Below are 18,831 nucleotides of genomic sequence, written 5' to 3'. Positions count from 1 at the left end.
GGTACTGGTAATAGTGTTGGTCCTTATTAAAGTTGAACTGGTATGTGTGTGGCGGTGTGCCCCCAGTGAAAATGCAGTAATGTATGAAGAAACTGTTCTCTGGTCTTAATCTGAACATTTGGTTTGGGCTAGTTAACCCAGAATTCCCACCATCTGTCAACTTGTCATAGTATTGCCCAACATATCTAACACACACACACACACACACACATCTGGAAGCGCTTGTAATGATTAGCTCAGTCTGTGATACATACAGCCCCTAACCCTAACTCCGCCCCTAACCCTAACTCCGCCCATATCCCTCCCAGCTCTCCCTTCCCCTGTGTGCCACTGTCACATCTAGGCCACAGAAGCTCTGTTGCTGAGCACATGGGTTTTGTAAGTAGGCTAATAGCCTCAGTGATTGAGGACTTTGGGAGGTTTAGTCCTTGATGGAGGACCTTGATGGACGCACGTGCGTGTGTGTGCGCGTGTGGTCGCATGCTTGCACGTGTGTGCGTGTTGGGGGAAGGTGCGTGTGTGCCCGTGTGTGTGGGTGTGTTCATATGTGTGCTATTCATGCTCTTGTTTGGTGTGTGACTGGATCAGGCGTTGTGTGTGTTTGTTGAGGTGGGGGGTTCTGTGTTGGGTTAATCATTGTTTGCAGTATTGGCTGTGCTGAACTCTGTTATATGTGTATCTTTTGATGGGGCCTACCTGACAAGACTCAAAAGTCCAGGATGCAATGCAGTTGCATGACACTGATGAGTTGAGCTAGGAGGAATCTGGCCTTGTGGGTAATGTAGGAAACCATCTACCAATCTAAAAAATACACCAATAAGAAACTGACAAAAGGTTAAACCAAAATAAGTCATGCAACAGTGCGCACACACACACACACACACACACACACACACCACATATACATACACACACACACACACACATACACCACATATACATACACACACATACACCACATATACATACACACACACACACCACATATACACACACACACACACACACACCACATATACATACACACGCATACATACACACCACATACACACACACACACACACTCTAACTGTTAGTTCTGTCTCTGGAGAGCCGGTGCAGTGTGAGTGGGAGTTAACACACTGTAACAGGCACATGGCCAGAACAACAGAGGAGGTGAAGAGAGGGACAGACAGACATAAGAGAGAGAGACCGAGAGCTAATTAAAGTACACCAAAGGCAGCTATGTCTCTCTCTTTCTCTCTCTCTCTCTCTCTCTCTCTCTCTCTCTCTCTCTCTCTCTCTCTTTCTCGCTATCTCTTTGTCTGACATACTATCTTTCTCACACAGACTCACAAAACTCTCTCTTCTGTCTCACACACACACACACACACACACACACACACACACACACACACACACACACACACACACACATGTATGTACAAAACTCTCTCTTCTGTCACACCCACACACACACACACATAACAGCACACCCAAAACAGCACATTACAGTTCATAGCCACAAACCATAACAGCTCAGAACAGTTTGTAACAGACCATAACTGATCATAACTACAGACCATAACTGATCATAACTACAGACCAGAACAACATACCATGGCAGTTAATCATAACAGTATGCGAATAATGTCATAATAATGTCAATAATAACAGCTCATATGTGAAAGGAAACAGAGTTAACTGCTGAATGTTCAACAGTTATTCGGTCCACAGTTTCAAAGGGGACTACAATTATTACTTTGACCTTATGCTTGACCTTTGGGAGTTTGATGTGATCTTCCGGGGAGAGACAGAGAGGTAGTATGAGATGAGGATGTGTTGGTCTGTTCTCTATGGAGCTTTTTCAGGGTCACTAGAACCTAAACCTGAAACCATTATTTCTTGAAAAAAAAGCCTGTGAAATTCACTTCATGTTCATCAGCCCCGTATCACAGGGCGTGGAGGTGGAGTAGCCACAATATATGACACAGATATAGGTTTTACTGTAAAACCAACCACCTCTATTAACTCATTCGAGGCTTTGATAGGTGAAATAGGCAATAATCTTATAGGCAATAAAACAAAGCTTAAATTAGTGACCATCTATCGACCGCCGGGTCCCTACTCGAAATTTCTTCAGGAATTTGCTGAGTTTCTTTCGGAACTAGTCTTAACCATCGAGAGATTTGTAATTGTGGGTGATTTCAACATTCATTATGAAAATGAATCAGACCCACTGAAAATTGCGTTCGACTCCATACTAGATTCAGTAGGTATAGCCCAAAATGTGACAGGGCCTACCCACCGCTGTAAACATACCTTAGACTTAATACTTACTTACGGATTAAACATAGAACATTTGGCAGACATCCCCCAAAAGGACGCCATTTCAGATCATTCCTTACTAATATATGAAATAGCTTTATACAATGTACATCAGATGCGCCATACAAAAACCACGCGCACTATCATATCCGACACTGCAGCAACATTTATAAACTTACTGCCGGAGCTACCGAACACTATGCCACTGCAGCCCAATGAATTGGAACAGGCAACACAACAGTTTTATTCTACACTCAGCAATACCTTAGACAGTGTAGCTCCAATTAAAACAAAATTTATTAGGGAGAAAAAGCTTACACCATGGTATGACGAACACACTCGTCTTCTAAAACAGGCAGCTCGAGCAGCGGAGCGAAAATGGAAATCCACCTCACTAGAAGTGTTTAGAATCACATGGAAAGACGCCATAGTCAAATATAAACATGCCCTAATAAAAGCTAGAGCCGCATACTATTCAACACTAATAGAAAACAACAAGAATAACCCTAGATTTCTCTTCACGACGGTATCTAAACTAACAAGAAATATCAACGACACTAGTTCAAACACAGCACTTACACACACTAGCGATGAATTTTAAAACTTTTTCAATAATAAAATAGATAATATCCGACTACAGAGTCATAATACATCGCAGCCTAACCTCCATTCCAACCCCAGTAGTTCAGCTATTAGTAACTATGCATCCAAAAATATTACTGAGCTAAATATCTTCGATTCTATATCGCAAAAAGAGCTCACAACACTGATTAATTCGTCTAAGCCTACATCATGTATATTTGACCCAGTTCCAAACCGTCTATTTAAAGACCTACTCCCAGCCATTGCAGGGCCCTTACTAAATATGATTAACTCCTCCCTTAACCTAGGTTACATGCCCAAACAATTAAAATGCGCCGTAATTAGACCCTTGATTAAAAAACAGAATCTCGATCCGCAGATTCTAGCTAACTATAGACCCATTTCTAATCTCCCATTTATCTCTAAAATTTTAGAAAAAGCAGTTTTCGAGCAGTTTTTGATCTCCAATCAAATAGTATCCATGAAAAGTTCCAATCAGGATTTAGACCAAACCACAGCACTGAAACAGCTTTACTCAGGGTAGTGAATGATCTACTAATATCGGCCGATAATGGGCTTGTCTCGTTCCTTATACTGTTAGATCTTAGTGCAGCTTTTGATACTGTAGACCACAACATTTTGCTGGATAGACTAGAAAACACGGTAGGTATTAAAGGAGTCAAACAGTAAGATTGAGAAATGTGTAGAAGAGATAAAACATTGGATGGCGTGTAACTTTCTAGCACTAAATCCCGATAAAACAGAATTAATAATAGTTGGGTCTAGGGCTGCGAGAGACAAGATACATAATGTAGCATTGAATCTACATTCTTTTACTATAACCCCCAGCGCAGAGGTAAAGAACTTGGGCGTCACAATAGACCCAGATCTCTCGTTCGATACACATATTAATAATATAACTAGGGTAGCGTTTTTTCACTTGCGCAACATTGCCAAAATTAGAAACATATTAAATATTAGTGATGCAGAAAAACTAATCCATGCATTCATATCCTCTCGTTTAGATTATTGCAGCAGTCTCCTAGCTGGATGCTCTGGTAAATCGATAAACAAACTCCAGCTGGTTCAGAACGCAGCAGCACGAGTTTTAACAAAAACTAAAAAGTTTGATCACATTAGTCCCGTACTATCGTCATTACACTGGCTGCCAATTAGATTCCGTATTGACTATAAAATACTTTTATTAACATATAAAACGCTGCATGGCTTAGCTCCAGACTATCTTAGTGAACTTATTGAACAACATAACCCAGCGCGTTCACTTCGCTCGCAGGACACAGGGTTATTAACTGTTCCTAGGATCAAAAAGATCACAGCAGGTGGAAGAGCCTTTTCTTTTAAAGCTCCACAATTGTGGAATAATCTTCCTGCCTCTATTCGGGACTCAGACACAGTCTCAATGTTTAAAACTCGATTAAAGACTCATCTGTTTAGTTTGGCCTTTGATTAATCTGTTACATAGTTACTACATCTCGTATCTTTTCTCCGAGGTTCACCTGGAGAGTAACATTGCAGTCGGAGCCTACAATACCAGCATCGCTGCTCCGACATTGAATGAAAGCCTGGCGTTCATCAACAGACCCAGAACTTTCATTTTTACCTTTACTTAGTCTGATTGTGTGATTTGTGTGTGACTTGTGTATTTGTCTGTATTTTGTGTAATTTGTGTGTTAACGGGCCGCCCAATGGAGGATGGGTTCCCTTTTGAGTCTTGCTTCTCCCGAGGTTTCTTCCTAATCCCCACCATCATAGGGAGTTTTTCCTCGCCACTGTCGCCTTTGGCTTGCTCATTAGGGTTCTGGACCCATAGTATTGTTAACCTTTTAAATCCTGTAAAGCGCTTTGTGACAACATGTGTTGTGAAAAGCGCTATACAAATAAACTTTTATTTGATTTGATTTGACTTCAGGTATCCAAAAAAAAGTTAAAATTCAGGTTTGGGTAAAAATTCAGGTTCAGGTTGAAACCCTAAACCTACCCCTACTTCCAATAAGGTTTGTTGTAATCTGATTTTATGTGTATTTAGAGAGAGAGAGAGAGAGAGAGAGAGAGAGTGTGTGTGTATTCAGAGAGTGTGTGTGTGTGTGTGTGTGTGTGTGTGTGTGTGTGTGTGTGTGTGTGTGTGTGTTTAGAGTGTGTGGAGTTCTCAAGTGACGGTTTGGGCTCTGTGGGATTTTGGCTCCTGGACAACATTATATATGAGTGTCTGTGAAAGTGTGTTCTGGGAAAGGATGGCGGCTATGAGAGGGTGTTTTGAGAGAGAGAGAGAGAGAGAGAGAGAGAGAGAGAGAGAGAGAGAGAGAGAGAGAGAGAGAAAGGAGAGAGAGAGGGAGAGAGAGAAGGGAGAGAGTGTGTGTGGAGGAAGGATGCTGGCTATGAGAGGGTAGTTGTATCTAGGGGCACTTGAACACGATAGAACACAGCACACGTGCACGTACACGCATAAGCAGTTAGGTTGAGGTTAGCTAGTACGTGTGTTGTTGAACAGTTAACACAGTGCAGTTACTGGGAAACATCAGGGGTAGTCCTGGCCCACCATGGAGACACACACAGAAGGGGCTTCATCAAGATGATTCCTGGTGTGGATGATCTTCGTCTTCCAACAGCTGACAGTATGTTTAGATTCAGAGAGTGCTGACCTGTTTCTGTCTTCCCCTCTGTGTGTGTGTGTGTGTGTGTGTGTGTGTGTGTGTGTGTGTGTGTGTGTGTGTGTGTGTGTGTGTGTGTGTGTGTGTGAGAGAGAGAGAGAGAGAGAGAGAGAGAGAGAGATGAAGATAAAGAGACGTTATTATCTATCAATACGTGTGTGTGTGCTTTTAAAGGGGTGTGTGTACAGACCCGTAGTGTCTCACTCTTATTCATTTCTGATAGGTCCTTTACACTCATCTTTACCGTAACCACAGTCAGCCATTACTCTATCTGTCTCTGTCTGTCTGTCTCTGTCTGACGGTCTCTGTCTGTCTGTTAGAGACAGAGTGCTGTGTTGGGAAATAGAGAATTCTATTGCCAGTAGATGTGTAGTAGATGTGTATTAGGGAAACTAAATTCTGTGTGTGTGTGTGTGTGTGTGTGTGTGTATGTATGTGGGCAGACATTAGTTAAACTAAAGTGTGTGTGTGTGTGTGTGTGTGTGTGTGTGTGTGTGTGTGTGTACATGCATTAGGTGAACGAAACGCTCGAGACACCCAGCACACATTTTGCTGTTTGGTTGTGTGAGTCTTACAAGTGTACATTTGTATGTATATGTGTATTTTCACCAGGGGAGGAAAGTAACTAATTACATTTACTCACATTACTGTAATTGAGTACTTTTTATGAGTAATTTGTAATTTTCTGAGTAGTTTTTGAAATATGTAATTTTTACTTTTACTTTAGTACATTTTGACCCAAGTAGTTTTACTTCACTACATTTGAATGCCCTCACATTACTGAGTAAAAAAATATTGATGGTGAAAAATTAAATGCGGGCAGAAATTTAAACTTCTGAGTCCCAGAACTGAAGGCCAATTGCGTGGTCTTGCCTTGCGCGCACCCTTTCCATTGTCTCATAATCAGGTCGTAATCTGGTGCACTTATTTCCAAAAGGATGAGATTGTTCTATCTTTAAATCTTCTATCTATCAGGTTCTGTGGGATCCTGTGGACATTTTATTGTGAAAAATTGAATCCTGTGGGTGCTGTATTTTGAATAGTTGGATCCTGTGAGCGTTTTAAATAGTGGAATCCTGTGCGCATTTTGTTTTATTTTGAGATGTGGGATCCTGTGGTCATTTTATATTTTATTTTGAGTTGTGGCAACCTGTGGGCATTTTTTTGTGAATAGTGGGATCCGGTGGGCACTGTATTTTGAATAGTTGGATCCTGTGAGCACTTACTTTTAAATTGTGGGATCCTATGAGCATTTTTTAATTTTTGATGTGGGATCCTGTGGGCATTTTATTGTGAGTAGTGGAATCCTGTTGCATTTTAGTTTGATTTGTGGCATCTTGTGGGCACTTAATTTTGTGTGCATTTTGTTTTTTGAATAATTTGTCATTTAAATTTCTTTCTTATCATAGTGTTGTCCGTTGGACAATAGGACTGAAAATTGTTTGCACTTTATGGTACAGGTTGTGACTGTCCTTGTGCTGTGAGGAAGTATGTTCCTGAGCCCAGCTGATCTTTTTGCAAGTGTGGATGTGCACTTAAATACACTTTGAAATCGATTAAAACAACTTGTGCTGAATTTGGTTCATGATTCATCCATGCATTAAATAACTGAAAGTAACTAAGAAACTTTTACTCAAATTACATTTTAATGGAAGTAATTTTGTACTTTTACTCGAGTAAATTTTGAGATGGGTAATTTTACTTTTACTCTGAGTAGATTTTAGGCAAAGTAAAGATACTTTTACTCAATTACAATTTTTCAGTACTCTTTCCGCCTCTGATTTTCACCAACCACCACCTGAAGTGCTAAGGCTAACAAACACACGTGTGTACACACATGCATATTCGCATACCCACAAATGTAAACATACACACACACAGTAGGTTTTCGTAATAGTAGTTTAGTAGTAATAGTAGTTTTTTGCAGTTAGTCGTTTTTTGCAGTAACAGTAGTTTTTAGTTTTAATAGTAGTTTTTTGCAGTAATAGTAGTTTAGTAGTAATAGCATTTTTTGCAGTAATAGTAGTTTTTAGTAGTAATAGTAGGTTTTTTTGCAGTAATAGTAGTTTTTAGTAGTAATAGTATTTTATTTTTGCAGTAATAGTAGTTTAGTAGTAATAGTATTTTTTGCTGTAATAGTAGTTTAGTAATAGTAGTTTTTAGTAGTAATAGTAGTTTTCTTCTTTCCACCCTCTCTCTGCAGGAATACGTTAATGCCTAGCAACCATGACCGGATACAGCGCTTACGTCATGAGTTCCGGGCCAGACAGGTGGAGGCGGAGCCTCAGGAGATGAGAAGCACCTGCAACCTGGAACAGCCGTGGGTGAGTGTGTGAGGGCCCTGTGTGAGTGTGTGTGTGTGTGTGTGTGTGTGTGTGTGTGTGTGTGTGAGGTGAGTGAGTGGGTATGTGTGAGTGTGTGTGTGTGTGTGTGTGTGTGTGTGTGTGTGTGTGTGTGTGTGTGTGTGTGTGAGGTGAGTGAGTGGGTATGTGTGTGTGTGTGTGAGTGTGTGTGTGAGTATGTGTGTGTGTGTGTGTGTGTGTGTGTGTGTGTGTGTGAGTGAGGTGAGTGAGTGAGGTGAGTGTGGGTATGTGTGTGAGTGTGTGGGTATGTGTGTGAGTGTGTGTGTGTGTGTGGGTATGTGTGTGTGTGTGGGTATGTGGGTGAGGGCTCTGTTTTTGTGTGTGTGTGTGTGTGTGTGCATGTGTGTATGTGAGGGCCCTGTCTGTGTGTGTGTGTGTCCTGCAGTGAGGACTGGGACTCTGAGTCTTGGCTGTGGCCAGTAGCACCAGGTTGTTAAGAACAGATGCAGGAACTGAACGCTGGGACACCAAAATCTCTTGAACACTGGGACACCAAACTGTCCCACTCACACACCCCTCAGCAAGAGCACGAGCTCATCCATCCTCCTGTCTGTGTCTACGTGCTTCACCCATGAGATTAGACAGCAGTGAGAGTGTGTGGAGACTATAAATGCTTGTGGAAGTGTGTGGACCTGAACACATGATGGATCAGGCAGCCTTCAGTCTTCTACAACCAGAGCTTGGAGAGACTCCGTTTTAGGGTTCAGGTTCCTTCGACAGTGGGGCCTCTAATGGAACAGTGAACTGCTATAAGCAGGTTTGCATCTGTGGAGAAGTTCTGAAAGAGGATCAGCATGTGTGTGTGCGTGCAGGTGTGTGTTCGTGTGTGTGTGTGTGTGTGTGTGTGTGTGTGTGTGTGTAGGGGGACATTGGACACAGGAGTCATTGGTTTGCTTGTGCAGTCCAGTGAGATTCCTGAGCTCTTTGAGCTCTTTGTATGTTGTAAATATGAGGAACCCTTCAGGACTCTGGACATAACGCACATGCACCTTGTATGAAATGTATTTCCTTAAATTATTGTATGGAATTTTTCTGTTATAATTCTGTGTGTAGATGCATCATTAATTTACCCTGTTGGTAAGTGAAATAAATGTACTGTTATTGTTCTCAACACGTCCTCTGTGATGTGGGTGTTGGGGTTAGACTAACCCTAACCTCTAACCCTAACCCTAACCCCTAACCCTGATGGTGACAGTATTTGTGTCTTACTGTTCAGAATAAGTGAGTTGGTGCTTTTCACTATGGGTTCATGTTTTAACAGGTGTGTTTCCTCCTTTCGTAAAGGTTTCACTGCACTGTGTTCGGTTTCTTTAGAATAAACCCTCACCGTCTGATTTGTGCCAGTCCTGTGTTTCTTTAGAATAAAACCCTCACCGTCTGATTTGTGCCAGTCCTGTGTTTCTTTGGTCTGTTCACACCGTCACGGTGCAGGAGTCACAATGGTGCAGATTCTAATACAGTCATCTCCCAGGGTGACTGTCTCCAAGGCAACGTAGCCTGCACAGGCCATGCCAATCAATGACAGATATTGCATGCATGTGCAAACACACACACACACGCTCACACACACACACACACGCTCACACACACATACATGCAGAGACACACATACACATGCAGCTTCTCTCCAATCAGCTGGTGATTGAGTATGCCTAGAACTCCATCTGTCTGAGCGATTGATCAGGTCTAGTGATTGGAAGTACCACCATCAAATATGTGTGTTGTGTGCTGACCAGGCACCTCTAATATGGACAACTTCATGTGTGAGGTAGGGCTGAAGACGTTTGTTTTCATAATTACATCATTAGGTTGGTCATGTGTTGTGTGTAGTGACCTGTATCACAGAGGTGGTTCATGCTCCACTTTGGACTGTGCACGGTCACAGCAACCGAGGCTTGTGTTGAACTTTCAGCTAACGACTATCACCTCACACATCCACCTCACACATCCACCTCACACATCCACCTCACCCAATCACCTCACACATCCACCTCACCCATCCACCTCACCCATCCACCTCACCCATCCACCTCACCCATTCACCTCACACATCCACCTCACCCAATCACCTCACACATCCACCTCACCCAATCACCTCACACATCCACCTCACACATCCACCTCACCCATTCACCTCACACATCCACCTCACCCATTCACCTCACACATCCACCTCACCCATCCACCTCACACATCCACCTCACACATCCACCTCACACATCCACCTCACACATCCACCTCACACATTCACCTCACACATCCACCTCACCCAATCACCTCACACATCCACCTCACCCAATCACCTCACACATCCACCTCACACATCCACCTCACACATCCACCTCACACATCCACCTCACCCATCCACCTCACCCATCCACCTCACCCATCCACCTCACACATCCACCTCACCCAATCACCTCACCCAATCACCTCACCCAATCACCTCACCCAATCACCTCACACATCCACCTCACACATCCACCTCACACATCCACCTCACCCAATCACCTCACACATCCACCTCACACATCCACCTCACACATCCACCTCACCCATTCACCTCACCCAATCACCTCACACATCCACCTCACACATCCACCTCACACATCCACCTCACCCAATCACCTCACCCAATCACCTCACCCAGTCACCTCACCCAGTCACCTCACACATCCACCTCACACATCCACCTCACACATCCACCTCACCCAATCACCTCACCCAATCACCTCACCCATCCACCTCACCCATCCACCTCACACATCCACCTCACACATCCACCTCACCCAATCACCTCACCCATCCACCTCACCCATCCACCTCACCCATCCACCTCACCCATCCACCTCACCCATCCACCTCACCCATCCACCTCACCCATCCACCTCACACATCCACCTCACCCATCCACCTCACCCATCCACCTCACACATCCACCTCACCCATCCACCTCACCCATCCACCTCACCCATCCACCTCACCCATCCACCTCACCCATCCACCTCACCCATCCACCTCACCCATTCACCTCACACATCCACCTCACCCATCCACCTCACACATCCACCTCACCCATCCACCTCACCCATCCACCTCACACATCCACCTCACCCAGTCACCTCACCCATCCACCTCACCCATCCACCTCACCCATCCACCTCACCCATCCACCTCACACATCCACCTCACCCAATCACCTCACCCATCCACCTCACCCATCCACCTCACCCATCCACCTCACACATCCACCTCACCCATCCACCTCACCCATCCACCTCACACATCCACCTCACACATCCACCTCACCCAATCACCTCACCCATCCACCTCACCCATCCACCTCACACATCCACCTCACCCATCCACCTCACCCATCCACCTCACACATCCACCTCACCCAGTCACCTCACCCAGTCACCTCACCCAGTCACCTCACCCATCCACCTCACACATCCACCTCACCCAGTCACCTCACACATCCACCTCACACATCCACCTCACCCAGTCACCTCACCCAGTCACCTCACCCATCCACCTCACCCAGTCACCTCACCCAGTCACCTCACCCAGTCACCTCACCCATCCACCTCACCCAGTCACCTCACCCAGTCACCTCACCCATCCACCTCACCCAGTCACCTCACCCAGTCACCTCACCCATCCACCTCACCCAGTCACCTCACCCATCCACCTCACCCATCCACCTCACACATCCACCTCACCCAGTCACCTCACCCATCCACCTCACCCAGTCACCTCACCCAGTCACCTCACCCAGTCACCTCACCCATCCACCTCACCCATCCACCTCACCCATCCACCTCACCCAGTCACCTCACCCAGTCACCTCACACATCCACCTCACCCAGTCACCTCACCCAGTCACCTCACCCATCCACCTCACCCATCCACCTCACCCATCCACCTCACACATCCACCTCACCCATCCACCTCACCCATTCACCTCACACATCCACCTCACACATCCACCTCACCCATCCACCTCACCCATCCACCTCACACATCCACCTCACCCATCCACCTCACCCATCCACCTCACACATCCACCTCACACATCCACTTCACCCATCCACCTCACCCATCCACCTCACCCATTCACCTCACACATCCACCTCACCCATCCACCTCACACATCCACCTCACCCATCCACCTCACACATCCACCTCACACATCCACCTCACCCAGTCACCTCACCCATCCACCTCACCCATCCACCTCACCCATCCACCTCACACATCCACCTCACCCAATCACCTCACACATCCACCTCACCCATCCACCTCACACATCCACCTCACCCATCCACCTCACCCATCCACCTCACCCATTCACCTCACACATCCACCTCACACATCCACCTCACCCAATCACCTCACCCATCCACCTCACCCATCCACCTCACACATCCACCTCACACATCCACCTCACCCATCCACCTCACCCATCCACCTCACACATCCACCTCACCCAGTCACCTCACCCAGTCACCTCACCCAGTCACCTCACCCATCCACCTCACACATCCACCTCACCCAGTCACCTCACACATCCACCTCACACATCCACCTCACCCAGTCACCTCACCCAGTCACCTCACCCATCCACCTCACCCAGTCACCTCACCCAGTCACCTCACCCATCCACCTCACCCAGTCACCTCACCCAGTCACCTCACCCATCCACCTCACCCATCCACCTCACCCATCCACCTCACCCAGTCACCTCACCCAGTCACCTCACCCATCCACCTCACCCAGTCACCTCACCCAGTCACCTCACCCATCCACCTCACCCATCCACCTCACCCATCCACCTCACCCAGTCACCTCACCCAGTCACCTCACCCATCCACCTCACCCAGTCACCTCACCCATCCACCTCACCCAGTCACCTCACCCAGTCACCTCACCCAGTCACCTCACCCAGTCACCTCACCCATCCACCTCACCCATCCACCTCACCCATCCACCTCACACATCCACCTCACCCAGTCACCTCACCCAGTCACCTCACACATCCACCTCACCCAGTCACCTCACACATCCACCTCACCCAGTCACCTCACCCATCCACCTCACCCATCCACCTCACACATCCACCTCACCCAGTCACCTCACCCAGTCACCTCACACATCCACCTCACCCATCTACCTCACCCATCCACCTCACCCAGTCACCTCACACATCCACATCTCTCTAACCCTCCAGCTGACCAGCAGTCCAGTTTTGAGCTTCTAACAGTAGATCAAATAATAGTAATAATATTAATCATTACCATGATGGAGAAATAATAATTGTAAATAATTATATACCACATTTGCATTACAGTAGATTTTAATTCTGATCAATGTATCAAGAAAACGAAGAGGGCTAACATTTAGTGCTAACATTACTGCTGACATTAATGCTAACATTAGTGCTGACATTAATGCTAACATCAGAGTCAACATTAGAGCTGACATTAATGCTAACATTAGGGCTGACATTCGGGTGACATTATGGATTACCTTTAGTGCTAACATTTAGTGCTAACATTTAGTGCTAACATCAGAGTCGATATTGGGGCTGACATTAATGCTAACATTACTGCTGACATTAGGGTGACATTATGACTAACATGGCTAACATTAGGTGACATTAGGGCTAACATTATGGCTTACATTAGTGCTGATATTAGTGCTAACATTAGAGCTGACATTAGGACTAACATTAGAACAGGAGTTCTCTCGTGTTTTATTTGCTGTGTTTGTGTTTTATTAGAGTGTATTCATTAGCAGCTACTGCACTGTGAGGCCGGTGTGTTGTTTGGGTGTTTGTGTGCTGTTTGCCGTGGAACACAGATGTGGGTATGCAGTTAATTAGGTAAGGTTAGGGTTAACACTAACCATCATGGGTGTAGTGCTGTTGGTCTCTTAATAATGTTAATAATGCAGTAAATAATGTTAATAATACAGTTAATAACACCCTTATACACCAGCAACTAACCCCAACGCAGCATCAAAGGGGACTGGGAGTCGGCTCAGGTGTGTATCTTTTGGGTGCCTATGTGTGGTTGTGTCTCTTTTGGGTGCCTATGTGTGGGTGTGTATCTTTTGGGTGCCTATGTGCGGGTGTGTATCTTTGGGTGCCTATGTGCGGGTGTGTATCTTTGGGTGCCTATGTGCAGGTGTGTATCTTTGGGGGTCTATGTGCGGGTGTGTATCTTTGGGGGTCTATGTGCGGGTGTGTATCTTTGGGGGCCTATGTGCGGGTGTGTATCTTTGGGTGCCTATGTGCGGGTGTGTATATTTGGGGGTCTATGTGCGGGTGTGTATCTTTGGGGGCCTATGTGCGGGTATGTATCTTTGGGTGCCTATGTGTGGGCTTGTAGATGTTGTGTGTGGGATGTGTAGATCTGTACGTGTGTGTCTACTGAATATCATCAGGATTTTGTGTGTGGTGTTGGGTAGTTGGGGAATATGTGGGGCACTGTGGGTGCAGTGAGTAGTGACAGCTGTGTTTGTGTCAGTGTGTCTCTCAGCATGAGTCTGTGTGTGTGTGTGTGTGTGTGTGTGTGTGGTTTGAGGGAATTATTCAACTGCATGTCATTTCTTTTCATTGTTGTGTCCATCACCTGTGTGTAATAATCATGTGTGCATGTTACATATGTTATACATAATGTGTGTATTTTATTTAATGTGTGTATTCTCTTAAAAGGTTTTAAATGTCTAAGATTTATAAGTCTTTGTGTGTGTGTGTGTGTGTGTGTGTGTGTGTGTGTGTGTGTGTGTTTCAGACCTGCGTTGACACACACACTCAATCAGGTCGTCACTCTGTGTCAGTGGAGGTGCAGAGACAGAGAGAGAAACAGGAGGAGAGAGAAACGCCACGCCAGTACAGCTCTCTGCCACGGTGAGAGACAGACAGACAGACAGACAGACAGACAGACAGACAGACAGACAGACAGAGAGAGAGAGACTGAGTGAGAGAGAATGAGAGCAATGCAGAGAGAGAGTTTACCTGCATGGATGAATGTGGGTGTGGCAATCACACATACACTCACACAGACACACTCGCATACACACACATGCACTCACACATACATTCTCACACACACACACACACACACACACACACACACACACACACACACACACACACACACACACACTCATGCATATACATATACACACACACACACACACACACACACACACTCATGCACATACATATATATATACACACACACACTCACACTCTCACACACACACAGATGGTGTCTAATCTTCTTTCGCTCTCTTCCAGTCATCCTCCAGGGGAAAAGCTCCACCCATCCACCCACACCTTCCAGGCTGCTAAAGGTAGCAGCCGCTACTCCAGCTACCAAGGTTGCCGCCCCTCCCTACAGCCCGCCCCTTGCCCCGCCCCTCGACCCGCCCCACGCCCAGCATGGAGGAATGGAATCCCCACCTCCCCAGTAGGTGGAGCCTTCAACGCTCGGGTTCTGTTGGAGGCTCAGGAGCTGCTCCGACAGGAACAGAGACGGCGCGAACAGGAAATAAGAGGACAGAGGGCATCTGTGCAGGACTACGAATCCCAGGATTCCAAGAGTCCATACAGACAGGATGTCCCGCCCTCGCCATCCCAGCTGGTTCAGCTGAACATACAGCACATGCGCACACCAGAGAAGGCACGACTTTTCCACTCCTGAGATGGAGGGATGAAGAATAGATAATGGCACAGGGGGGAGAGAGAGAAGTGAAAGAGTGCAAAAACACAGCAGTCTTTCTCTCACTGCATCATGTACTGTCAAGTCCTAGAACTAACCCTGCTAACACACCCCACCACACGCACGTCACACAAAGCCTCACAATACACACACACACACCTCTCTACCATACACGCACACCACACCCCCAATACACACATGCTGCACACACACCACACATCCCCACCATATACACACACCTCAAACACACACCATTCACACAATGACTCTAGTGTGCTGTAGTAAGCCCTAATCCTAATTCGTGTCTACTACAGAGTGCCTCCAGATTGAGGTAGCTCCATCTTACTCTACACCCCATTTGTCCAGCCTGTTGATGGACAGTCTGTTCTCATGCTCTGACAATCAAACCGATCAAGACCTGCCTCTCTGGCTATCTCCAAAGGAAGTGTCAATCACCCATAGCCACGCCCACATGGTACTGTCCAGTTGTATGTTAAGTTTCCGGGTTTTATATGGTCTTCAGGTGGCCTTTTCTAGCCACTGTACACTTGTTCATTAGACTCTGTAATGGCAATAGAGAGCTGAGAACCCTCAGTATTTCACTTCCAGCTCTCAAAACAGCTGTACAGAATTTCTGGTGGATGGACTCTAACACACATTCAGGCTTTTAGTTGTACAATACTTTGAAAATATTAATCATATATTTGTTCAGGTGCGTTAGGCATTCACATTCCTCAAAGGTTTAGATGGATGAAGTTACACAGGTGTGTTTCAGAAGGCGCAGTCTGAGGTGTTTTGTGCTTCATAAAGCACGAGTCTCTCCACCTGTCACTAAAAGTACTATTAGTGATTGTGATCACACGGCCGGTGACCAGGAGCAGGTGGCCGTGCGTCTGTAGCTCCTCCATCGTGTGAGAGGACAGACGGACAGAAAACACGACGTCCTCAGGATCAATGTCTCATATGAGCAGGAGTGAGTTCACAGCAGATGTGGCTAGTATATGTTTTTTTATTTGAATTTGAAACATAGGTACTACACATTTAGTAAGAGACACAATGACATGTATGAAATTCCTGGAGCCTAGAAACACACCAGGTCATTAATTGGTGTGCCTCATGAAGTGTTCAGTGCTGTCTCACTCACACAGACAGAATGTGTGTGATCAAGAGCCCAGCACTCCTCTGTATGCCAGCTGTGTGTGTGTGTGTGTGTGTGTGTGTGTGTGTGTGTCACACAGACATGTGCCTACACTTTGAATTCTACATCACCAGAAGATCCACACTGAATTTTTCACCTCGCACACCCACACACACAGACACACACTCCTTCTCACATACACATAAACACACACACACATACTGTGGTCTTTTTCTCTAATGATCAGACTAGATTTAGACAAGCTGTGAAATCAAAAGCTTTTTCTTTCTTTTTCTGGTCTAATTTGTTTCAGTTGTTAGTTCCAGTCTGACTTGTAAACACCTGTATCTGCGTCCTGCTTCAGCACGACAAAATCAGAGCTGGTTGGTTCTGGTCACAGTACAGCTGAAAAAGGGAAACAGATTCAGTAATTTGGTGTCAGTGTGTCTCGGGATTTATTTAAGCCAGATGTCTGAGTCACGATGTGCTTTGTGGTACAGGCCTGGAGGACAAGAGACAGAAAACCAGATTCAGACAGACAGACATACAGACAGACCCCCACAGTCAGGCAGACAGAGACAGGCAGGCAGACTGTGTGTGTGTGTGTGTGTGTGTGTGTGTGTGTGTGTGTGTGTGTGTGTGTGTGGGGAGGGGGGTGTTTGGCCTCTGTACAAACACACAGCTAGGGGGTTGGTGCTTTCCTATGTGGATATTTGTGCAACCACACCCACCCAGTTCCTGCTGTAGTTTATTGTCGTGGAGGAACCTTCACCCAGTGGAGGAAAACCTGGGAGTGTTAGGTGCGTTTTTAAATAACCACGTAAACAGGGCACAACTGAGAATTATCCGCCTCATTCCCATTCTGTCTGGTGTGAAGGGAGAAGTCTTACGTTCATATCACCCCACTCACACGTTGGGCTGTAACTTTTCAAAGTCAAGAAGTACCTGAGATTCAAGGACACTAAGGAAGGGTTTTTATAAACCACGAAGCTCTGCTTTTACTCTCTTCCTTAGTTCATGGGTTTTGTTTTCTACTTGCATACTGGAACATCATTTCCAGTTCCTGATTACACAATGTTGCACCACTTCCTGTTCATCACTTCCTCTTCCTGTTACAGCTTCTCTGTTTCTGTCTCTGTTCTGCTGCAGCTCTGATGTTTCTGGGAATGAGAAACTTGGAAAGAGGAGAAATCACATGAAATCAAGCACAATAATGTGATTAGTCAGTAGTGCTCTGTGATTAATGTATTAGCCTGGATGAAAATGGTTTAAAGCCTTACTGTGTGTGTGTGTGTGTGTGTGTGTGTGCACATACATGTGTGTGAGAGAGACACTAACGATATTGAGCTGTTATATTGTATTGAGTTTAACTGCAGTTTTAATGTTTTATAAGTGTGAGAGGATTGTTAAAGACTTATTAGCACCTCTTTATACTGTACATATGTAATCTAGAATAAAAGATAATGGGTCTCTACTGTTTACAAACTGGCTATTGTGTTATTGTTTTTGTGTGTATGTGTATGCTAAACCAAGTGTGTGTGGAAGTGTGTGTGAGCACCAATATGTATGTGGTGTCTGTGTGTGTGTGTGTGTGTGTGTGTGTGTGTGTGTGTGTGTGTCATTACACAGAAGTCACTCTGTAGCCATCACCTTGTTATGACCTCTTGTTGTTTCCCAGAATGCACTGGACTGCATGGCTGCCATGCTGTGCAGAGGTCAGGGGTCAGAGTACACTGCCACAGTAATGCCCCCTGGTGACATGACCTCCATCATCAAGGGTCAGACTGGCCTTGTGCCAAAGTCCACATCCACTCACCCAACCTACAGCTCTCTTTACACAACACACCAGAAATATTTAAAATATGTTTAAAATAAGAAATGTTTTGGTCTTTTGTTTGTCATAATCACTCAGTCTGCTTCTGCATATGGTCCCTGTTCTATCTATAGACACTGTTTTCTGTTCTGTAATCTCTCTCTCTCTCTCTCTCTCTCTCTCTCTCTCTCTCTCTCTCTCTCTCTCTCTCTGTTCTCTCTCACTC

General features: G+C 45.6%; 1 protein-coding gene across 4 annotated transcripts in view; it reads left to right on the top strand.

Annotated features, from left to right (window-relative positions):
• pard3ab (par-3 family cell polarity regulator alpha, b) overlaps positions 1-18,271 on the top strand; it is a 76,914-nt gene extending 58,643 nt beyond the window's left edge. For 3 of the 4 annotated variants that reach the window (XM_076981412.1, XM_076981411.1, XM_076981410.1), the window contains 3 exons: positions 7,762-7,882; positions 14,722-14,837; positions 15,231-18,271. In XM_076981412.1, coding sequence (XP_076837527.1) covers positions 7,762-7,882; positions 14,722-14,837; positions 15,231-15,636 — 643 coding nt within the window. In that variant the 3' untranslated portion in view covers positions 15,637-18,271. Of the gene's footprint in view, positions 1-7,761; positions 7,883-8,974; positions 9,256-14,721; positions 14,838-15,230 lie in introns of those variants that run through there. The other variant, XM_076981413.1, reaches the window with a different exon arrangement.
• Positions 18,272-18,831: the final 560 nt, after the last annotated feature.

This window comes from Brachyhypopomus gauderio, chromosome 19 (assembly GCF_052324685.1).
Source record: "Brachyhypopomus gauderio isolate BG-103 chromosome 19, BGAUD_0.2, whole genome shotgun sequence".
In the NCBI taxonomy this organism is placed as follows: Eukaryota; Metazoa; Chordata; class Actinopteri; order Gymnotiformes; family Hypopomidae; genus Brachyhypopomus; species Brachyhypopomus gauderio.
Note: the sequence above shows the minus strand (reverse complement) of the source record. Positions and strands in the feature narration are given on the sequence as shown.